This window comes from Rhineura floridana, chromosome 8 (assembly GCF_030035675.1).
Source record: "Rhineura floridana isolate rRhiFlo1 chromosome 8, rRhiFlo1.hap2, whole genome shotgun sequence".
Lineage (NCBI taxonomy): Eukaryota > Metazoa > Chordata > Lepidosauria > Squamata > Rhineuridae > Rhineura > Rhineura floridana.
This window is the reverse complement of record NC_084487.1, coordinates 69649856-69667753: the sequence shown is the minus strand read 5'-3', so window position 1 is coordinate 69667753 and position 17898 is coordinate 69649856. Positions and strand designations below refer to the sequence as shown.

Here is a 17898-nt window from a genome sequence, read left to right as displayed (position 1 = left end):
GGCTTTCAAGGGAGGATAATTATTTCCTCCCTCTTGATTTCAGTGGGTTTAAATCAGTGTGTGGGTCCCATTTAACATGTTGTATCTGTTAGGGTGCATCCCATATCTGAGATCCATTAGAAGCCCAGGTATGCCAGGACACCTCAAGTAGACTGGAGGAATGGCAAAATGGGCCTGAGTCATGAGTGGGACAGGGGTGGGAAGGGGCACTCTTACACTGAATCCTAGCCCCTGATATCCACAACCAATGCCCTTGTTGACGGTGGAATTTTACTCCAGCCTGGGAAGTGGTGTATCTAAAAACATCCGCTCCTCTCTGGCACCGAAAAGGGTCTGGGCGGGAGCGCTTTTGCGTGAGGTGCAGGAAGAAGGGCATGAAGCCACTTCTGGCCTCTTTGGTGCCAAGAGCGCCAGCGAGGGGGAGGAGCAGGGGAGGCTATGTAAGGCCATGCCCCTGCTGACCTCCCCCTCTTTCTCTTCAGGGATCATGACCTCATGGATCGTGACTGTGACTAGCCTCCTGCAGCCGAGCCACGCATTCTGCTGCGAGCAGCTGCACAGCTGGCCACACACACACACACCCGCACAGCTACAGCTAGAGCTGGAGATCGGCAGTGGGGTGGCCGCGCTGCCTTCGGCCATTGGGTGGCTCCAGGTTCGCTGCTGCAGCTCGAGGCTAGGCAGCAGCAGCCTAGGAGAGAGCCTGCGAAGGCAGCAGAGGCGGCTGGCGGCATGAGCAGAGGCTGGTGGTGGAGGCATGTGCCTAGGCAAGCACACTGGCATTGAGTGGCAGTGGCGGCAGTCTAGGCGAGAGGGAAGGCTGCAGCAGTGGGGCCTAGCCCCCTTGGTGGTTTGGAGCTTGGGGGAGGTCCAAGTGGGAGGAGGGAGGTCCGGGTTAGTGGGGGTCTTAACTAGTACCTACCTTGGAGGAGGAGGGAGGCCCAGGACTGCTGGGCCTTAGGTACTATCTACCTTGGGGGAGGAGGGAGCCCCAGGACTGTGGGGCTTTGGGTATTACCTACCTTGGGGGAGGAGGGAGAAGTATCTGCGTTGGAGGGAGGAGAGTGGATAGTAGGCTTAGAAGGGTGGACTTTCACCTAAAAGGGGATTGCCCAGATTAAGGGGTTTAGGGGGTTGGCAGTTTGGCATGGTTATTTTGGGGTGACAGAGTTTATTTGGAAGTGGTTAACATGGCACCAAAAAAGGGTCTTGGAGGTAAAAAGGGTAAGGGTAACCTATAAAGCCTTACACGGCACGGGCCCACAATACCTGATGGAAGGTCTCTCACGATATGAACCTACCCGTACACTGCACTCAACATCGAAGGCCCTCCTCCGGGTGCCTACTCAGAAAGATGCCCGGAAGGCGATTACAAGAAAGAGGGCCTTCTCGGTAGCGGCCCCCGAACTATGGAACACCCTTCCTGACGAGGTACGCCTGGCGCCTACATTACTATCTTTTCGGCGCCAGGTGAAAACCTTCCTCTTTACCCAGGCGTTTTAGTATTTTTAGTATTTTAATATTTTAGTATTTTGTATTTAATGTTGTAAAGATAGTTATATGTTCATCTTTTTCTAATTACTTTTTGACTTGTATTTAATGGGTTTAATTATGTTAATCTTAGTTTTTGTTGTATGTTTAAATTGTTGATTTGATGACCAGGTGGTTTTAAATTGAATGTAAAGTGTTTACTTGATGTACACTGCCCAGAGAGCTTTGCTATGGGCGGTATAAAAATTGAATTAAATAAATAAATAAATAAATAAATAAGGGTAAAGCCCCAAAGCAGCCTGCTAAGGTGCCCTTTAGGCACAGGGTGGCAAAGGACTCTGCTTCAGAGGAGAAAGATGGCCCTAATATTGGGAGTATCTTGGCAAAGTTGGAGGCTATGGAGAGGGCTGCAAGCAAGAAGCCTGAAAAGCTGAGGAAGACCTCTGCTAAGCAAATGTTGTTGGATGTCGCAGCACACCTAGATGCACTAGAGGCCTCAACAAGCAAAACTACCCCTCCAGAGGAAAGGCCAGTTGAGGAAGAGCAACAGCAAGCAGAGAGGAGACCTCAGCCACTGCAAGCGGAGGGGAGTCCTCAGGAGCCACAGCCACCAGGAAACCCCCCTGCAGGTGAAGCCAATGCACCTACACAACTGTGGGGATGGCCGGCTTCAGGCCAGCCTCCTCCGTGGGGATGGCCGTTTGGGGGGGGGGGCTACAGGGCCATCCTCATGTACAGCTGCAGGAAATGTACCAGGGGAAGGACAGAGGCCATCAACAACAGAACAGCAGCTAATTACACCTGCAACAGTTAGTGCAGGTACACAGACAGGAGGAGAGGAAAAGCGAGTGGAGAAGGTGGGCTTTGAATTTAAGGATGCATAAGATGAGGGATACAGACATTCCATATAGTAGGGCCTCTATTCGGTTAGGGTATCATCTTCTTCCAGCAACAAAGGAGAAGATATGGAAGGGAAAGTTTGTGGATGTTTTCTCACTCCTTTTTCGAGAACCGGAGCAAGTGGATAAAAACACATGGGAACAAAGGGAGAAAGAAAGGTATAAAAGGAAGAAAGTGGATAGGAATTGTTCTAATTGGTTGGCAGGATTCCTGACTTATGCGGGGGTGGTATTAGAAAAACAGCCCAATAAAGGGGCTGTGCTCATGAAATACATTGATATTGTATTTAGAGCATATAATGAATCCAAGGGCGGAGCCTGGTTGGCTTATGATGAGTCCTTTAGGATGTAGGTAGCTTTTGACTCCAGTTTGAGGGGGGACAGGCAGGAGTCAGAATTGTGGCTACAATTCATGTCCGGAGCAAAGGCTGTATCTGGGGATAGGGCAGATAGTGGTCATCTGGTATCTAAGTTACAGGCTACCAGCACAGCCCGTGGAAGCACAGTACAGGTGGTTCAACCCCGCTTACTCTGTTGGGAGTACAGCTCCTGGGGACATTGTGCTAGGAAGCCATGCTGCTTCAGGCATGAATGCTCCATTTGTGGGAGGGCTCACCAATTCACCGGTTGCCCCAGGGGCAGGAATTTGAGGCCCACAAGGGATAGCCAAGGGAGGAAACCAGGGGCAGCTGGCCCTGCTCAAAGCTTGGGCCCCCAGTCCCATTAAGTTAGTAGTTTTGAATAAATTGTTAATGAACTATCCCAGGTTGGGGATAGGTGTTATCTGTGGGAAGGTTTTAAGGAAGGATTTAGGATACCCTATCAGGGGCCAAGGGTTGCTTGTTTTAATAAGAATTTGAAATCAGTTGAATGAATGCCAGGGGTAATTAGAGATAAGATAAATAGGGAAGTACAAGCAGATAGAGTACTGGGTCCATTCTCTTCCCCACCTTTGCCAACGCTGCGCACATCTCCTCTGCTTGTGGTTCCAAAAAAAGGAGCCAGGGCAATTTAGGGTGGTGCACCACCTGTCTTATCCAAAAGGCGATTCCGTGAATGACTACATTCTGGAAGAGTTATGTTCAGTTCGCTGCACATCTTTTGACAGTGCAGTGAAGGTGGTGTGCAGGTGTGGGCACAGATGGGGAAGTGCGACATCAAGTCGGCCTTCTGCCTCCTTCCAGTTCATCCAAAGGATTTTGATTTATTGGGTTTTTGTCATGAAGGGCAGTATTACGTTGATAGGGCCCTTCCTATGGGTTGCTCTATATCTTGTGCCGCATATGAGCGTTTTAGTTCATTCTTGGAGTGGGCTATGAGGAGGCAGACTTGGATGGTTTTATGTTTGTTGGGCATAAGGGGTCGGGTGCATGTGCGCATTTGATGAAAGAATTTCGTGAGATGGCCAAGGAATTGGGGGTGCCTTTGCCTCCAGAGAAGACGGAGGGGCCTAGTTCCCTTCCGACCTTTTTAGGAATTGAATTAGATACAGTTATGCAGTGTTCCCGGTTGCCAGTGGACAAATTGTCATCACTGGGGAATACGATTCAACAGGTACAGTCAGCTAAGAAAGTTACATTGAGGGAATTACAGGAATTAGTTGGATCGCTTAACTTTGCGTGTCGTGTAATGGTCCCAGACAGAGCATTTATCAGATGCCTTTGTGATGCCATGAGGAGTTTGAGGGCGCCACATCACAGATGGAGGGTGACAGCTGAGATCCGTTTGGATCTCGCTGTGTGGCAGGAATTCTTGGAACATTTCAATGGGGTTTTGTTTTGGAGAGATGACCTGTTGTTAGAAGCTGAGTTACAAGTGTCATCAGATATGGCAGGCTCATGTGGCTTTGGAGTCATTTTAAGGGAAAGGTGGTGCACTGCCCAGTGGCCAGTAATCTGGCACCAGGAAGGGATGACTCAGGATTTAACTTTCCTAGAGTTCTTTCCCATCGTAGTGGCTGTATACTTGAGGCCAAAGGTCCTTGCAAATAAAGTGGTACACTTCTGGTGTGACAATCAGGCCACAGTCCGAGTACTCAATACACTAACATCCAGGAATTCCAGGGTTATGGCTTTGGTTAGGGCCTTCACGCTGCAGTGCCTGCAGTTCAATATTCTTTTCAGGGTACAACATGTGCCAGGTTTGGATAATGGCATAGCTGACACCTTGTCACGTGGTCAGATGGACAGGTTTTGACAGTAAGCTTTCTGGGCTCAGGAGCATCCGGACCCAATGCCAGAGGAGCTGTGGGAGATTGGAAGAGTGAAGCAGAGATAGCCATGAGGTTACTTGCACCCAGTATTTGAGCAGCCTATGACAGGGCAGGTAAGGAATTTGCAGAATTTAGAGCAGGTAAGGGGTGGCAGCAGGCATGGCCCATTGAAGTGGACCAATTGATGGAGTACAGTGTATGCTTGTGGGAGCGAGGATTACCCATAGGCACAGTAAGAGGCAAGTTGGTGGGTTTAGCTTTTATAGCTAAGATGAAAGGGATCCAAGATACTTCAGTTGATTTCTGCATTAAGAAAATGATGGAGGGGTGGTTGAGGGAGCGCTCCAGGACACAGGATCAGAGGGCGCCCATCTCACCAAGTTTACTTAGGGAATAAATTCCAAGTTTACAGTGGAATAAATTATGCACTACTCCATATGAGGCTGCATTATTCCATGTGACTGCATTGACAGCCTTTTTTTGGAGCATTTAGAACAGGGGAATTGGTAGCAGGTTTGAGAGCTGACCTGTCAGATAGGGAGCTGCAGTTCAAGGATATTTAATTCATAGGCCTAGGGGTACAGCTTTGAGTTCGAGGGTCCAAGACAGACCAGAAAAGGAAGGGATCTGTGTTGGTTTTGGGGCCATCTACTGAAGGAGACATATGTCCAGTACAGACGCTGAAAGAATATGGGGCATACAGGGGTGATGCCCCAGGATACCTTTTTTGCCATAAGGATGGCTGGCGACTGACCAAGTTTCAATTTTGGGCTGTAACTAAGAGGGCCCTGCTGGGCCTGGTCATGAGTCCCACTGATTTCGGTACCCACTCATTTTGGATCAGGGCAGCTTCAACCACTGCACAGGCTGGTATGCCAGCACATGTCATTCACAGCATTGGCAGATGGAGGTCAGTGGCCTATAAGGCTTATGTTCTGCCCATGAAGGGCGGGAAAGCACAGAAGTAATAGGCCCAACATTGACAATATTGTTCCTTCTCTTGCAGGTGGCTGGGATGGAGGTGAGAGCTGTGATGTTCCTCTATTAGTGTATATATGGTAAGTGCTGTTTGTATAGGAGATACATGGTAAGTGGAATGAAAGAGGAGGGGGGAGTGAATGGGCAGTAGAATGCTGGATGATTGGCTGAATGTTTAAAATGGCTGACAGTATAAATGGAAGGATGTCAGGTAAATCTGGGTGGATGTGAGGTGGACATTGGTGGACTTGAGAGGGTTGTTTTGGTGGGTTTTGAGAGGAGATTGTGTGGAGAGTTGGTGGATGTGAGGAGAGGGTGGAGTTCGGATTAATACTAAGACCAGTACCTCAGGAATAGATGAAAACATATGCTTAAGTGCCTTTATAAAGAAATCTTGTTATCTTTGTTATATTTAATAAAAACTATATTTGGTTTACCGAAGGCCTGATCCTTGGCTGGGGTTTCACAGACCAGAATGGAGGGTAAGGTAAATACCAAGGCTGAAGAGTGACATATGGTGGCAGCAGGGAAGGGAAATATAACACCACAAGTATTCAGAGCAAACCAGAATTATCAGCATTAATACAAAGGGATTGGGACAGCTTAAGCACGCAGTCACAGAGGTAACCTGATAGAGAGACTCAGGCAGAGTCTCTGGGAATACTGGTTATAGGACGTGACTGGTGGTGCTGCCTAGCAGGGGGATCTGTTGAGATCTGTGCTAGAGCGGGGAGAGAAACCATAAAAAAGGACGGTCCGGACTGGTGGAGTCCCTGGTGGTGCCTAGTGACAGGCAGTAACCACGAGCAGGTAGGAACCTGTCAGGGAGAGCCAGGGAGGGACATCACAAGCACCTTCAGGTACTCATCGCCAGCCACAATATGATATTCTGGGCCAGTCGTAGGGCACGGTGCTCTAGGCTGGGGACCCAGCTGGGATGCAGTCAGATGGCAGTGGTCCAATGGTTGGGCCGGAGAGGGTTAACTTGGGATAGGCTTTTGCCTCTTCTGTTTCACCAGGGTGAGGTCAGAATAAAGCCACAAGTACTAATTATACATGCTGGTGACAATGACCTTGGTCTGTTGAAAGGAAAGGCCCTCATTCTACAGGCGTTGAGGGATCTGTATTTGATAAGGTAAAGATGGCCTGGAGTGGTTATTTTATGGTCTAATATTTTGCCTAGGCGACTTTGGAGGGGTGGGAATCCTAGGGCATTGGATAAAGCAGGCAGGAAAGTTAATAGAGAGCTCAGGTTGGCATTGCTGACAGTGGGTGATGGAATAATTCCTCACCCGGAGATCAAGCATTATAGGGAAGAGCTCTATAGAGATGATGGGGTTCACCTTTCCAATTTAGGGAATGACATTTTCTTAGAAGACCTGCATAGGGGATTGAAAGAGGCCATTTGGGCCAGGTGGGGGAAGAAGGACTAAGTTGAGACTTGTCCTCCTCCTGTGGCAGGTGTGTGCACGGAGGGGAGTACAAGTGCTGAGTACCCTCAGGCACTTTTCAGGTGAACAGTTATCCCAGAGACTTGCACACAGGGCTGTGGGACCTTGGGGGGCAGGGTATGGACACTGTTGAGGTTAACCTGTGTCACTCACCTGGAGTTTTGGGGCTTCAGCGGGGCATGAATCAAGAAGACCTCCCTCCGCACCTGAAGGGTGTGGCAGGGGGAAAGAGCTGGAAGCATGGCCAGCTTGACTCCCTGTGGGGTAGGCTCGCCTGGGCATGACAGGCTTAGGAGCCTGACAAGGATTAATGGATTTCCCGCACATGTTTCAATTCCCTATGCATTTTACAAGTCAGAGGTTTATAAGTTCTTGGGTTCATATGTTCTTAAGTTTTTAAGTTGTAGTTAATAAAGTGGCCCAAGTTTATCCCATACATGTGTCTGGCTTGTTTATTTCCCGCCTCCTTGAGCAATCACATCTATTTAAAAAACCAAAGTGTTTTTAATAATAGCAATACCGATTTAAGGTAATTAGAACCAAATTGAGCATGTTACTTGCAGGTGATTGCATATAATACTCTGAACTTGCCTGAGGATGTAACTCCAGCAGTAGCAGGTAAAACTGGCTTTTTGGAATAGAAAATAACTGTTCAGATATATAGTAAGAATTAATTGTATTAGATATACTGCCATCTGCTGGAAACGACATGTTCTAAATAAATTCCAGCAGGAGTACATTTCCAGATCCTTCTGATCTTCAGTAGCTGAAGATCCAGACACAGTTTTAATGGGAAGACAATGAAGACATGACACAGATTTTAAACATGAAAATAATAAAGTGATATTGTAGTCAACTCCCAACCATTTAATATGTCAGCATATGATGAGACATAAATAGGGAAAGGAGAGGAACCAAAAACATTTTCATTTACCCACGGCAGCAAAAATAGACCAACAAAACCTTGGACTGGCCCTTATATTGTGCATTTTGCATTAAATGCAAGTTTTTTTAAAAAAATAGTTTTTTAAAAGCGCTACTTAAAAGTATATTATACACAATGCCTTTAAATCAAAGGTGGGAAACATTTTTGGCTCCATGGGCCAGATCCTTATCAAGATCAGCCTTGTGGGCCAAACTTGACAGGTGGGTGAAGCCACCCACCTGTCAATCACATAATGTCATTATAATATCACATGATTAGCAGGCAAGGCCACCCATCTGCCAAAATCTGTTGTGCTTCCCTTGAGCCTCTGTGGTCAGGGACTGAAAGGGGAGAGATACTTGGAAAATCCTCTTCCAAGTCTTCCCACACTTCTGCTTTTAGTTCTTAAAGCCTTTGCAAAAGCCTCTTTGCAACCTCTTTTGCACAGGGCCTTAATCTCTGTTCATCTGGTGCGTGGGAATTAAATCCTTCTCCTTTGGCTGCATGATCTTGTTCCCTGCTGGGAGCAGAATCACACAACCAAGGCAGAATTAAACCCTATCTTCCTGGCCATCAAGTGATATCACTAGTGATGTCAGCTGGTGGAAAGATTGGTGTGGTTTGAAGGAAATGACCGGGAAGGGGAAACAGGATCCTCTGAGGGGCCATAACTGGTCCTGAGAGTAGAGGTTCATCACTATTTTGTTGTTTCTTGTGAGAGACAGCTTGCTTGTAGTTATGTCTGATGCAGTTTTCTGATATTGTGGCCATCTTTCTCTAATTACCATTTCTCTCTTTTACCAAATAAAACCAAGACTGGACATTCTGACTAGCCCAAGGCCTTCTATTTCTATGCATAAGCCAAAATGCAACCCTACTAATGGATCAATGCTGGCTCTTACTCACATGCTCTTTCTGCCTTGCTTTTCTTTTTGGCTGTATGTCCATTTGATTAGGCAATGGCTTCCCTGGGCATCCTGTCTCCCCTGGGGAAATGCTGTTTGGTTTTTTGTATACATTTTTATTCATTTTCCTAAAACCAAACGTAAACATAACAACAATATAAATAGAGCAGATTCCTTGCCACTGAAAAGCAAAGCAAAACTCCCAACCCCTAAACTAACCAAAAAATCCCAAACAAGATCAGCAGAATAATTGAGCGATCAATACAGCAAGGTAAAGAACAGAGGAACACTCACATATACAGGTATAATGCAATAGCTTCAAAGAAAATAAGTTCAAGTAACACTTGTTATCTTTTCCAAGTAAAGACCCAGCTACGAGGACCACAGACAGGTGTACGGCCCTGGAGGAGCTCATCCATGCTCAGCAATGTTAATGAAACCAATAAAGTCAGACCAAGCCTTTGTAAAAGTGTCTTTATTATTTTGACCTCTAACCATCTTGATCTTCTGGGTTAATTTCTCCAGCAGAGCCAATTGCCAAACTTTTTGGTACTACTCATCAAGTATGAAATCTTTACAGTCCTTCCAGTGTCTGGCTATAATGTTACTCACAGCTACTGGCAGATGACAAATTAAATCCTTATGAAGGGAGAAATGCTGAAATGACAAATACATGCACTTCCGTTCATACCAGTCAGTGGAAGAATTTTGTAGTTTTATATAATAGATTCTCAGGTAATGTCACTGGAAGAACCATCAGGACCCACCCATACCTCTGAATTCTCAGAAGCACAAGAAACTTCCTCTGAAGCTCTAGAAATGTGCATGTCAAGTTCAATAGGGTGAGATATCTTAAACAAAGTTGCATGAACTGTGCTCCCCTCCTTCTTCCTAACTACTGGAGGAATTATGGAGAGATTTTGGAAGACACCCACCATTGATCATTTATACTTGACTGAATGTGATTTCTGGTCTCTACCTTCTAAAGCTAGGAGTCAATTGAGGGAATGCAAATGCCTGCCCTGACACTTCTGGGGCTGCGGTAAGAAGCCGGCTGATACAGAGCTACTTTTTCCTTAAGATATGGAAATATCTGTGGCCCTGCAGATATTATTGGACTCCTACTCCCATCACTTCCAGCCAGCATGTCCAATAGTTAGGAGTGATAAGAGTTGTAATCCAACAACGTCTAGAGCAGGGGTTCCCAAACTGTGGTCCACAGGCTACCAGTGGCCTGTGATCTTCCTTCAGGTGGTCTATGGCATGTCTGTAAAAATGCAATTAAAAATCATACAGCATCTAGCACAGCATATTGCAATTTCTACAGCAGGCACAATGATTTCAGTGGTCTGCCAACACCTTCACAGCAAATTTCAAGTGGTCCATGGGGGAAATAGTTTGGGAACCACTAGTCTAGAGGGCCATAGAACACAGGTTGCCCAATCTGCTCTAAGACAAATTGAGCCTTCCTTTGTTCTCCTAGAGAGCCTGTGTGGTGTAGTGGTTAAGGTGCTGGACTACAACCTGGGAGAACAGGGTGTGAATCCCCACACAGCCATGAAGCTCACTGGGTGACCTTGGGCCAGTCACTGCCTCTCAGACTCAGAGGAAGGCAATGGTAAACCACCTCTGAATAGCGCTTACCATGAAAACCCTATTCATAGGGTCGCCATACGTTGGGATCGACTTGAAGGCAGTCTATTTCCATTTTCCATTTTGTTCTCCTAAAAGCATTTGAGAGGAGGGAGGGAGGAGGGAGCTTGAGGTGAGCATTCCAGGTTTGGTCTGGCATGCATCATGCCACATTGTGCAAATTAACAACTGGTGTGTACAATGTTTTAGGTATGTTTTTCTGGTAAAGATAGAACCAACCTTTGGGCTAGAAAGATGCCCTAAATGGAGGATGCTTGGTAGAGTAGGAGAACAATTTCTACACTTCAGGGCAGGTTTTGGACAAAGAGGGGTGTTTTCTGCAACAATCATTAGTTCTTCCAAATACTGTAAGAGCCAAGGCCCAAGAACATCTGACTGAATCTGGCAGTTTCTTATTCGTATAGTATTAGAGTTTGTGTTTACTGATTGTAATGGAGCAAACAAGTCAACAACACACTCGATCACCTTTAAGAATTTCAGTGGAAGCGCCAAAGAAAATCATATTGTTTGGCTCTGGGGAAAATGTTATAGTTCACTTAGGCTGAAGTGGTTATTAAGCACAAGAGACTGAAATATGGTAAATGCACTTAATTTGTGGGCTTTGAGTTGAGATTACTAAACTTAAAATTAGCATAAATAAAGCATAAATAGACATATGATTTGTGTTCCTGAGTTAAAGGGGGGGTTACAAACAAAAAATACCACCCTTTTTAAAATTTTCCTTGGGGTCTTCTAAACTATTTTGCACTTTTTTTCATTTGAGTACTAAACTTGTTCCACCTTTATGCTTTGAGGCTGCAACCTTGTGCTCACTTCCCTGGGAGTAAGCCCCATTGAACTCAGTGGGATTTGCTTCTGAGTAGACATGCATAAGATTGTGCAGTTAGTCTGCTAGAGTCTTTTGCTGTTAAATGGCAATGACAAAATGTACAAAGCTCTGGGTTATTTCTTTATTGCTGAATCAATTTAGCTAACAATGATGAGCCTTCCTCTGACCTGGAGGAGATACAAATCAAATATTTTGAAAATGCTAACTGGATAGCCTTTTACTCTCTTATTTGTGCAGCTACCAGATTCTTTTGAGTAGTTCTCCCTATCTCACTCCTGCATCAGGCAAAGTGTCCGATTAAAGGATGACCTTGGGGGTGTAAAGAATGAAATACATAGCATTTATCAAAATATGGTTTGACACTTTACAGTACTTATAAAGAAGGAAAGGCACAGGATTAAAAAAAACAGGTGAGTCCTATCTTAAACTTCAGCGTAAGTTATATTTGATTGTGCTTTGCCCCTTTAGTGATTCTAGCTGTTATTTGGGATTTAGTTCCTCAAATCTGCAGTCTTATGTGCCCTGTAATCTGGAAAAGGGCAGCAGAAAATTATCTTCATTGACCAGCAAGTTCATGTGGGAAAAGACAGTTGTTACTTGCTTGCTCGGGACATGCATTTCCAGACACATCTCCAGAGTACTTATCTGGGTTCAGGGAGTCCTTCTAGAACAGGAATCACTGAAAGGATTTACTTGATGATGCACCAGGGGAGGAGCAGGGAACCTATTTTCGGCAGACAGCCACTTTCCTAATTGGACAATATATCAGGGGCTACCCACTGACTGTAGGTGGGGCAGAAGACTGCAGTGGCCAGAACCAGAGCCAAAAATGAGTGGGCCAACCCATTCCTTTCTCTTTCTGCCAGTGTATTCTAGGGATGGGGAAGAAATTTGATGTAATTAACATGCAGTCAAATCTATCAAATTTGCACTTTCCAAAACAATACGAAAACCAAAACACAGCCGTTCTTTGAAATTTACACTTATCCACATTTTGTGATGCAGTTGTGATGTATAAAAATAAATATATAAATATTGACATATATAAAAATAACATACAAAACTGCATTATGTTAGGATAAATTGCTTGCAAAAATGTGTACGTTAGTCAAAACTGCATACAAAATGTGTTTATTAGGAGAAATTTGCACTGAAATGCTGAAGAATTTTCATGAGAATTTTTAATTTAAAAAGGCATAAATTGGTGCAGAAATGCGGAGAACTAAATTTAAGATTAGAAAAATGTGAAACAGAGAACCTAAACTGACAGGTCCTTCCATACCTGGTGCCTTCTCACTCTTTCTCTTTCTGATGCCTTCTTCTCTCCCTCTCTCGGTCTCTCTTCTTCCTCACCCAGTGGGCTGCCAGGGGATGGAAGACATCTGAGCTGATCTTGCAGAGGACTATTGAAATTAAGCCAAGAGCCACATAAAATTAGGTTGTCTGTAGCCCTAGGGCAGGTGCGGCCATGTGGGGAACTTTTGGCCCTTCAGATGTTGCTGAACTAAAGCTCCCATCAGTAAGCATGGGCAATGATCAGGGATGATGGGAGTTGTTGCTCAGCATCATCTAGAGAGCCAAAGGCTCCCCACACCTGCCATAGGGCTGCAGATTGCCCACCCTTGCACTAGGTGAACCATTTTCCACTGTGATCCTGGCCTAATAGAGCTGGCTCAGGCCTATTGGAAGTCAGCAAAGGTACCCAGCAGTTTCAACAAAATAGTTGGTTAAGACCCCTGGTAAAGGTGAGAAAGAAAGTTAAATGTTTATTTACTTCTAGCATACAATGCCATCTCTGAGTGGGAGCTCAGGATGGCACATCTATACACATGGACAGGGAACAAAGAAGAGAGGGGGGCTGAGAAGAAGGAGGAAGAAAAGCTCAAACAAACAAACAAATCAACAAGTTTACAAGAGAGTCAGAGAGAGGAACATAAGGATTACTTTTTCAGTCTATCACCCCCCACTGGTTCAGGTAACTAACTACAAGCATTGTTGTCTTCCATTCCAACAAGAGCTGGCAAATTTTAAGCAAACCACAAAAAAGTTAAGTAGCAAGGATTGTTTTGTCAGGATAGTCAAGTAATGTACTCAAGGGAGCTTTCCTAGAATATTTATTTATTAAAACATTTATGTATCACCTGTTCAGTGGGCATCTCAAGGTGATATAAGACAGTTATCATAAAATATAACTGATATACTGAAACACAACAATATTGCAATCAGATGGTTAACTGTCAAATGCTTTCCAAAATGGAGAGGATCAAGGGCAGATAGAGTTGTGGGGTGAGTGGGTTGGCTTCAGAGGAGATGGAGAAAAGAGGGGAGGTTGCAATTTGAAAAACAAAGAGAAAGGTTAAAAAATCAATGATTAGGGAGGCAGATTTACCTATCCATCCTGTTGTTTCTGTCTGACAACCAGTGATAGAGGGCAATGATTTGATGGTGTAGGAACATACACTCAGCCAGCAGTTAAGGGTGCAGGATTAATGATCTTTTGGAAGGGAACTGTTAAGAAGAAAAGGGGGAACAAAAGACTCCAAGGAAGATTAAAAGAAGGAAACTGCCTCTCCAGGTGAGATTCCTTGCCTGAAACCCTGGAGAGCCACTGCAGACAATACAGAGCTAGATGGACCAATGGTATAAAGCAGCTTACTATGTCCCTATGTGTAGAGGGCAAATGCAAACTCAGGGGAGGAGGACTGCTCAGAGTTTCCAGATCAGTCCTAGATTTGGATGACAAAAGCTTGTTGTGGCCAAAAACAGCCCTGGAAAGGTAATTCCCAGGAGTTCCTCAAAGGGATTATTACGTAGCAAAAGTAAGATATTTGACTTGTAATTTAGTGTTCTGTATTTCTTAGAAGCATCATGTAGAATCTCAGGGTTCTCCATAGACTATCAAATAGGTACACTGAGACTTAGAACCAGAGGGAGGTTTGGTATTAATGAACTCGGGAGATCCCATGCTAGTTTAATAACTAGTGTGGCTCCTCACCCACATCAATAGAAAGTTGCAAAGGGAAACTTACAAGCATGATTTGTCCTAGTTACCTACATCTCTGCTAGTTCACCTTCATAGTCAAAATGGAAGCCTGTGTACCAAGGCACCCATGAGGGACACATATAATGGCAATGTAGTCTTGCTCTCCAGAGGCACAGTTCTGATACCCTGGTGTGAGGCTATATTTGTCTTCTTTAACTGTCACTGAGGAGAAAGAGGGAGGAGATGGGGCTGCAGCCATGTGCTCCATCTAACTGTTTGTCTGGGTTTGTCCAGCAGTGTTGGAGAGGTCATTGTAGTTCTCTGTCCACAGTTAATACTTCATCAGTGGCCTTTATCAATTGCCCTGCAAGACGGGATGCTGAGATGAACTGAAAGCATCCATTCATCCAGTGAAGGCATTGCCGATGGGAGCAGCTAAACAATCAAAGCAGGGAGAATCAGTACTTGCCTCTGAAAATACAGCTTTTGCATAATACTAGAGCAAATATATGCAGACAGAATGGGGACACAGAATAGTTTATTTGGCTGTCAAGAGCTGGGTGGGAAATGATTTACATAAAATTTTGAAAAGGTGTATATCTTTAGACAAATCCACTTGAGTGAAGCACAACTTTTCAGGCTAGAGACAAACCCAAGAAGTTTCCATTAGCTGAAGAAGGAAAGCACAGTATTTACTTAAAAGACTGGTGCAACTAGAGCACCTTTGTAATTGGCCTCTTTGTAATCCGCTTGCTTCAAGTGAGTAGCAATTGCCTTCTGGGTAAACACTGGAGCAGCAAACTGGACAGTTAACATCTTTCTCTTAATCCTATGCTCAAGTGGCCCTGTAAGGTCATGAAAGGGAGACATAGTGATGAGCACTCTGCATGAATTTGAGAGACCCAGAACTGGCAATGGCTAATCCAGAACCCACATGGCCATATTTCAGAGACAGGGCTCTCCTTGCTGCCACTCCCCTTGCGCTCCTAAGATCAGGGGATACAGCAGGAAAGAAGTCATTGTGTTTATCTTCTTGATTTGTGGGCAAGGATGACCTAGTGAACTGATCTCTATCACTGTAAGTTCAGACAGAGCCAGTGGAGGTGGCAACCAGAGACAGAGAGAGAGGTGCAGTTGGCTGGAGCTGGAGAGAAGTAACCTTCAATTGCTTTTCCCCAAGCTACACAGTACATACTTATTTAGCCCAATACATGCAGACACACATACATCATGTGTGTCTCTATCTATTATGGAAATTCAGGGACAAACAACAAGCAAAATAGCCACCTTATTTTCTGATTTATTGTGTAGCTAGCAAGCAACAAATGCATTTGTGTTGGTTTTTTACAGCAGCACCAACAAAAAATACAGACACTCACTGAAATGTACAAAATAAATCATTATGTTGGAGGCAAATGCATTCAATAACAAGCATAATCATTTGCAGATGCATTTAATTTGCTCTTTGAAAGACGGAAATGATGACACTTGCTTTTGTACATTCACATGTGATTTCTTATGACATTGAAATAGAATTTACTGAACTGAAGGAAAATGTTTTAAATGATGTGAACAATGTGAAATGTCATATTCTGTCAGTAAATATTGTACTTTAGTGTGCTGTATTACTGCACATGATTATAAATATCTTACAATATCAACACTTGCCAAAGTCAGTTTCGGTAATTTTAATTATAGTCAATAGCTCATTGCCTCATAGTTGCTTGGACTTCACCTTCAAGTTTCCCTGCATCTTAATTTGCCCAGTGATTTCCATGGCATATCTTCTCTACGGATGCATCACACAATACATTTCTGCCCACACTAACAAGGCCAAACATTCTCAGATTCATGCCTATCCAAGCAAAGCTGTCACCCCAAGCTGGGTAGGAGGCATATGCACATGGGAACACATTTCCTGCATACAAACAGATGCCACAATATGATTTCCAAGCCTGATCCACCAGTTGAAACTGTGCATACCTGACTCTCTCAAACAGGCTGGGATGGAAACAGGGGTCAAATTAGTTCCTTCCTCCCTCAAGTAACCCAGTGGAGCAATTTTCATCTTATTTGACAGGAATATAAACATTCATCACTACCTGCTGTACATGTACACAGCTTGATCAGGGACAGTGTGTGAACCCGTGGTAATATCTGATGAAAAAAGTACTGTCATGCTAATAGGAATTAATGCTGACTACATTCAGCATTGCTATACATAGTCATACATTGTATTTGTCTCCATGGGCATCTACTGTAAGGCAATCAAGGCAAGTTTACGTGGCCAAAAAATGTATTGTGTGAACTCTTTATCAACTTCTATTACACTTCTAGGCCTCTTAAATTGATATGAGGTGACATTTATCTATTTCTGTACCAAACTTTTAATAAGGTTGTTTTCATTCAATTGATAGAACATCCCTTCAAGACAGTTCTCCTGAGGTTCTGCTTGTGAATTCCAATTTTTACTTTGATTTCTATTTCAGTTACCCCAAGGTGCTTGTTTTCTCCTTGTTAATCAGTCGTACTTCTTTTTTATATATTTGTCTTTTGCACTTCATCTAAACTGGATTTTCTATAGTTCATTTGGTGCATCTTATCTTTCTGCATATCTGATTCACAACAGGCAGCCCTTTATCACAACAAAGTTAAGTGACACACCCAAAGTCACAGTGCAGACTTGGAGAAGATTGTACACTGGTGAATATGAACAGGTATTAACTGTCATGCCCCCCAGACCCTCAAGGTACTGGGTTCATGCATCAGACTCAGACCCCCACCCTTAGGGAAATGAGACTGGAACCAAAAAGCTATTACTTCACCCTTGCCAAGGCTGTGTACGCTCACAACAACCCTGCAAGGTAGAAGGTAGGCTGCCACCACCCCTGTATACTGGTCCACTCAGAGCCAGGGGATCTCTGAGCCCAGAAGATATATAAAACCAAGGTCCTAAAAGGCAAGAGTCACAGTTACACTCCTTGCCAGGCACCTCTGGTTTAACACTTAAAATCCAAGCCTTCAACTTCTTAACCCTCTTTGGTAGTGAGTGACTGAGATGGGACAAAGTACTGAATTCAGAACCACACCTTCTCTCAAATGAACACACCAGGTTAAATAGAAGTAGCTTTATTAAGAAATATAAGTGCACATATCATATAGCAGCAAGTAATCCTTTAAGACCATTCACCCAACAGGGGTTTAGGTTCTTACAAGAGAATTCATACATACAACAAGAAAATAACAAACTAACTCACCTAACTACTTACTCACAAGGTAGTTGGTTGCGTGGCACCTCTCCTAAGAGAGATGGATGTTCAACATAAAGCAATGGAACCAGACATAGGTTGCCTTCCCATAAGCAACCCCTGGAACCATAAGGCAGAAAGGTTTGGAACTCTGGTGCCAGTCAGCATAGGCAGAGAACAGAGAACAACGGCTATGGGTCTCTAGCCCTATACTTAAGGGAAAAGGATCCCAACGGTCCAAGATTAATTGACCAATCAGGAATTGGCTGATGTAACTTTCTTCCCGATGTTTCTCACATTTTCGCCCCTTCAGGCCCCCCTCCC

General features: G+C 44.4%; 1 protein-coding gene across 1 annotated transcript in view; it reads left to right on the top strand.

Annotated features, from left to right (window-relative positions):
• The first annotated feature begins 3791 nt into the window (after positions 1–3791).
• The window catches only part of LOC133363337 (differentially expressed in FDCP 6 homolog), a 104749-nt gene continuing 90642 nt past the window's right edge, over positions 3792–17898 (top strand). The window contains exons 1-2 of the mRNA XM_061582739.1: positions 3792–3944; positions 5609–5623. Of these exons, the coding sequence (XP_061438723.1) occupies positions 3792–3944; positions 5609–5623 (168 nt within the window). The remainder of the gene's footprint in view (positions 3945–5608; positions 5624–17898) is intronic.